Consider the following 6,310-nt stretch of genomic DNA (forward strand, 5'->3'; position numbering starts at 1 on the left):
AGCATCCATAATATTCTCTTAAGCCAAAGCCTAATCCAGAGCAAGGCCCTAACTCTCTTGACATGCACAAAGGCTGAGAGTGGTGACAGAGCTGCAGAAGAGAGAGTGAAGCTGGCCTAGATTGGTTCATGAGGCTTAAGGAAAAACACTGTCTCTGTAACATAAAAATGCAAGGTGAAGCAGCAGTGCTGATGTAGAAGCTGCAACAAGATATCCAGAAGATCTAGATAAGATAAATTGATAAAGGTGGCTACACTGGCAACAGATTTTCAATGTAGACAAAACAGTCTTCCATTAGAAGATGCCATCTAGGACCTTCCTACCTAGAGAGGAGAAAACACTGCCTTTTCAAAGCTTCAAAGGACAGGCTGAGTTTCTTGGTAGGGACTAATGCAGCTGGTGACTTTAACGTGACGCCAATTTGTTCAGCCCACTCTGGGTGTGGATATTTGTAACTGGGAGTGATTGTGAAGAAGTGAAACTTTTTCCTGGGAAGGTGTGAAATTTTCCCCAATAGCCCTGCATCATGCAACCTAACCTTTCAATTCTGCACAGCAGAGATGAGCCCTTAAGGTCCCAGCATTGAAGACTAGTGGGAAAAACACCCAGGAGAATCTAACAATTGCAGGGATCAGAGAACCCACCTTAAAGGACCCATGCACAGACTCATCCAGATCCAACATGGCACACGGGTCTGAAAAGTACCTGAGCCCTAAGTGGAGGGAAACCAGTCTTATATCATTTGCCTGAAAGGTAGCTAGTTTTGGTTATGATCTCCAGGTTAGAAACACTGACAGGTGCCTTCTTGGCACTTTCTTGCAACACTACTAATACCAGTGCTGGTGAGAACCATCCTAGAATCCACCCCAGCATACTAAAGACTGCAAGTGAGCACTGCTGAGAGTTCCACCCACTCTTGTGACATAACCAATGTCACCTCCACTGCAGGTAACTGCTCAGCGCCCATAACCACCCAGGTCAACACCACACCCACAGGTGCAATAGGTGATGAACGTCATCCACTCACAGTAAAGCAGCAGCACACCTAGGCTGGCACAGACCCATAGTACTATCTACTCAGTGTACCACAGTCAAGTCCCTCAACTGTGCTACCCACCACACCAGAGCCTGGCCAGGATGGCAGCCCCACACATGTGTTATACAAACAGAGCAGAAAGGCAGATAGAGCCCACCCAGCAGGTGTACATAGAGTGCCACAGGGGGCTATGTTCCTGGGCTCCACAGGACAGCCCCTGTACAGGTCATCCCTATGGGACCATGAGAGGTAATACACAGAGGCAACTACAGAGAGTTAGGTAAGATGAAGAGACAGAGGAACTTTGTCCCAACAGAAAGCACAAGGCACAAACCCTGAAAAAGACTGTAAAGGAAGGGATATAAGCAATCTATATGATGAATTAAGTAATAGTTATAAAGATGGCCTCTCTGGTGGTGCAAGGGGTTAGCACAGCACTTCGAAGCAATCTACAGCCTCTGTAGCCCAAGTTCGATCCCCGAGTTTGATACCCGGCAGGCCAGGGAGAAACCCACATGATGCAGCAGACCTCTCCTGTCTCGCCCGCTGCTCCCCTCAGCAGTATATTTCAGCAATCTGCCTGTTCTGTTCCCCACTCTGTCTCTGGTGAATCCTCTCACCCTCCATACCTCTGGCCTGTACCCCAGTTCTTATATGCATAAATAAATAAATCTTAAAAAATTAGTTATAAAGATGCTCATCAAACTTGGAAAAAGAATGAATGAACTAGAAAATTTAAGAAAAATCCAAACAGAAGTCATAGAGCTGAAGAATATAATAATAGAAGTGAAAAATACAATAGAGAGGTCCAACATCAGCGTGATTGAAGCAGAGGAATGGATAGGTGAACTGAAAGACAAAGCAATAGAGCTCAAGCAAATAGAACAGAAAAATGAAAAAAGAATTTTGAAAAAGTAAAGCTACCTGAGGTGACCTCTGGGGCAACACTAAGAGGAATAATTTTCATCTTATAGCAGTTCCAGAAGGAGAAGAAAGAGAAAATTTCTGAAAAATTATTCAAGGAAATCATGGTTAAAAATTTCCCTAATCTGGTGAAGGAAACAGACATGCCAGTACAGGAACCCAGAGAGTTCCAAATAAGAGGTACTCAAAGTAGTCCACACAAATCTACACCAATACTATATACATATTAGAAATTTGCTAGGAGAGCATATTTTAAAGACACTTTATAACTAAAATGGCAAATGTTAAAGATCAAGAGAATCTTCAAAGAGACAACGAAAAGCAACTTGTTTTGTACCAGAGAAACCCATAAGGATATAAGCTAGGCCAAAAGTGAGTGCCATAACATATTCAAAGTGCTGAAAGGAAAAATTGCCAACCAAGAATTCTTAAGCAAGATTAACATTCAGAATTGAAGGGGAGATTAAAAGTTTCCCACATAAGCAGAAATGAAAGGGATTCCTCACATTAAACTGGCCTTATAAAAACGGTAAATGGATTTTTCAAACTAAAAAGAAATGGCACACTGGGCCTCCCCGGTGGCGCAGCGGTTGAGCGCTGGGTTGCGAAGCTGCCCCCAGCCTCTGCAGCACTGGTTCGATCCCCGGCTGCTTCCCGGCCACCGGAGGAGGGTCCCACATGGTGCGCAGACCTCTCCTGCCGCCCGCTGCTCCCCTCAGCAGTGTACTTCGGTCCTTCTGCCTGCTCTGCTCCCTGCTCTGGCTCTGGTGAATTCTCTCACCCTCCTGCGGTTCTGACTGTACCCAGTGCTTGTATAAATAAATAGACAAACAAACAAACAAATAAATAAATCTTTAAAAAAAAAAAAGAAAGAAATGGCACCAATTAACAACAAGAAAACACAGGAAAGATCAAAAATCACACTAGAAAAGATAATGCACAGTTAAAGTAGTGGGTGAATCACTTATGAAGCAAACATAAAGTAGCTACAATAATCAGTCTGGGGACACATATAGAGATGTAAAAATGAAAGATCAGAAATATAAAATGTGGGGGAGGGAATATGTTTTGGAATATGTTTTACATTAAGCAGTTATCAATCCAAAACAGAACATTGTCCCCACTGGGTGTTATAAGTAAAATAAGTCAGATAAAGAAAGACAAATACTATATGATCTCACTTAAATGTGGAACCTAGACAAATCAAACTCAAAGAAACAGAATAGGTTGGTGGTTGCCAAAGGTAGGGGTGGTTGGGGGAAAATGATTGAATATGGTCAAAGGGCACAAACTTGCAATTACAAGACACGTAAGTTTTGGGGGTATAATGTGCAGCATGGTGGCTATAATTAACAATGCTGTATTGTATATTTGAAAGTTGGTAAGATAGTAGATCTTTAAAAATTATTATTCCAGAGGAGATCGGGCACGTTCAGGGTGGTATGGCGTAGGGCCTCCCCGGTGGCGCAGCGGTTGAGCGCTGGGTTGCGAAGCTGTTCGCGGCCTCTGCGGCGCCGGTTCGATCCCCGGCTGCTCCCCGGCCACCGGATGAGGGTCCCACATGGCGCGCAGACCTCTCCTGCCGCCCGCTGCTCCCCTCAGCAGTGTACTTCGGTCCTTCTGCCTGTTCTGCAACCCACTCTGGCTCTGGTGAATTCTCTCACCCTCCCGCGCTTCTGACTGTACCCGGTGCATGTATAAACAAAACAAACAAACAAATAAATAAATAAATAAAACATGCCTCTATAAAAAAAAAAAAATTATTATTCCATATGTAATGAGGATGTTAACTAAACATGTTATGTTAATAATTTGAAATATATGCATTTATCAATTCATTATGTTGTATACCTTAAACTAATACAATCTCAATTGTATTAGTTTGTCAATTAAAACACATAAAACTCAGAGGAAAAAAAAATATCAAATGTAGTGTGATACATGTAACTGGATTTTAATTTTTTATAGAAAATTTTCTTCTATTCTAAGAAAGCAAAGGTACTCCTGAGTCAACTAGTTCTAGAAACCACCTGTGGGGAGGAAGTTTTCTATAGTCTATATTTCAAGCCTTCTTGTATGTATATATATTACATATACATGGTAGAAATAAAAAGCACAAATGTGTTTATACTGAAAAGCCAGGATCCCTCCAGCACCTACCTCCTGGCTACCCTGCTACCCTCCCAGGAGGCAACTTCTATTCCCAGAGCAATTTATTTATATAAGCAAATACTACTTATTTTAAAAAGTGCAAATAGTAGCATATTATATTTGCTCTGGACTTTTCTACTTAATATGCGTTGGTGATCTTGTAGCACTGGATAAAGGGATGTCTCATTCTTTTTCATTGAAAGCTTAATGTAAAGAGTATATGGTTAAGAAATAGTACGTAATTTATTTTTGTCAGTTCAATAGCAGAGTTACAGCTAGGCTGTAACTGGGCTGTTTTCTGGGCTTCAATACCAAGTAGTTCAAAGTTTTTTCTCCCCTGTGGCTCCCTTTTCCTTACTAAGTGTCCTCATTCTATGACACTCCACCTCCTATCTGGCACGGATCTCACGTCATCATCTCATTTTTGATGAATCAAATGTAAAAGGCCTAGATGATTTGGCTCAGCTGTCTCTTAAGGACAAAGGATTAAAAGATGAAATAAAATATAGAGGATCGAGTGCTGAGGGTTTGTTGAATATTTGAGATTTGCAAATATTAACTGAATTGTATTATGTATTAACTGAATCCCTAATCAGTTACAACTAGATCCATCACTCCCCAGTTATACACTTGAAGACTAGGATCTATACAGTCTCAGCTCATATTTGAGTGCACTGCTCTGATCTGTTCTAAGAAACCAGTTTCTTATATCACAGTAATTCATAAGGACAGTGCATTCACGCAAATATTTTCCAAATTCTGTCTGATTCTAACTTTCTATTTTCTCTTGAAGCAAGCAAGGCACACACATTTGCCAAAGATAACTGAGAATACAAGGGTAATCCTTGACTAGACAGCTTGTGCAGGCTGTGGCTAAATGCACTCCGAAATATGTGCTATAAATAGCTGTTCATTGTCAGCGAGTGTAAAAAGACAAGGCCTAATTGAGTGGTTGCGTCCGCGCAGGGTTATAAGCAAATAGCCACTCCTACTGATAGTCTACTACGTGGGCAACTGCTGAGGCTGGCCGCTGACTGAAAGAAAGCTGTTTGATGCTGTTTCTGCCTCCACGATGGCAAAAATCATTTTGAGGCACCACATCGAGACTCCAGCGCGTTACCAGGAGCAATTTGAAGCTCGAGGTTTGGAAGCCTGCAGGCTGGATCATGCTTTATATGCGCTGCCGGGGCCAGCCACGGTGGACCTGGGGAAAGCCAGGGGGGCCCAGGTTTCTCCAGTGGACTCAGCCTCAGAGTTGCCTCCCCCAGAAGGCAGATCCCGCTTCCAGATTCTTCTGGACGTGGTTCAGTTCCTCCCTGAAGATATCATCATTCAGACCTTTGAGGGCTGGCTGCTGATTAAGGCTCAACACGGAACCAGAATGGACGAACATGGTTTTATCTCAAGAAGTTTTACCCGACAGTATAAACTGCCAGATGGCATTGAAACCAAAGATCTGTCTGCCATCTTCTGCCATGATGGAATTCTGGTAGTGGAAGTAAAGGATCCAGTTGGGACCAAATAAAAAAACCTTTTGGTTCCTGTTCATATGACAAGAGAAGATTATAGTTCAGCCAGTGGTACTAGCGGAATGTTGGAATTACCCACCTTTGAAATTATTTGTATGAAGATTAAAACTATAGTCACAGTTTCTGGTATGTTGAGGTTGTCTTTGTTATTCATATTAAGAAAGGAACATTGTTCAATGTGTTGAAAAGGGATGCTGTTCTTACAACTGAAACACTGTCAGCTTAGGAGTCTGCCCTTTGATTCTAGAAACAGAATTCTTTCTTCATTACTCCAACAATGCCAGGAAAGCTGCATTTGCAGTTATTGATGGCTTACGAGTCATGCTAATTTAAGGAATTTGTATCATTTTTTGAAAACTTTCTAAGCTAAAGAAGAGTTGTGATTCCTTTCAATTGCTAAGCTTTTCCTTAGGGTATTTTCATGAAGTTGGAGCTTTGTAAATAATAGTCTGCAGATTAAAATAGTATTTGGAAATTGGGTCTGAAATATATGATTCACTGAAGTTGTTGCTGTCTTAAACTTACATTGGAATTTTCAGATATAAATCTATTTAAAACGTTTCAAATGTGTACTGCATTCTTTCTTTTTTAAGATAAACCGAATCTTATCTGCAGTGCTTTTTTAAACTGTCTTTGTTCTTGGATAGTTATGAAATATTAATAAGCTATG

At 41.5% G+C, this 6,310-nt stretch overlaps 1 protein-coding gene across 1 annotated transcript; it reads left to right on the forward strand.

Moving 5' to 3' along the window:
• Window positions 1-5,183: 5,183 nt before the first annotated feature.
• HSPB3 (heat shock protein family B (small) member 3) lies at window positions 5,184-5,636 on the forward strand (the record flags this gene model as incomplete). The annotated part of the gene is made up of 1 exon (XM_084233342.1): window positions 5,184-5,636. One exon carries the CDS (start codon window positions 5,184-5,186, stop codon window positions 5,634-5,636), a length of 453 nt encoding a protein of 150 aa, XP_084089468.1.
• Between the last annotated feature and the right edge of the window lie 674 nt (window positions 5,637-6,310).

This window comes from Talpa europaea, assembly GCF_964194135.1.
Source record: "Talpa europaea genome assembly, chromosome: 5".
Classification (NCBI taxonomy): Eukaryota; Metazoa; Chordata; class Mammalia; order Eulipotyphla; family Talpidae; genus Talpa; species Talpa europaea.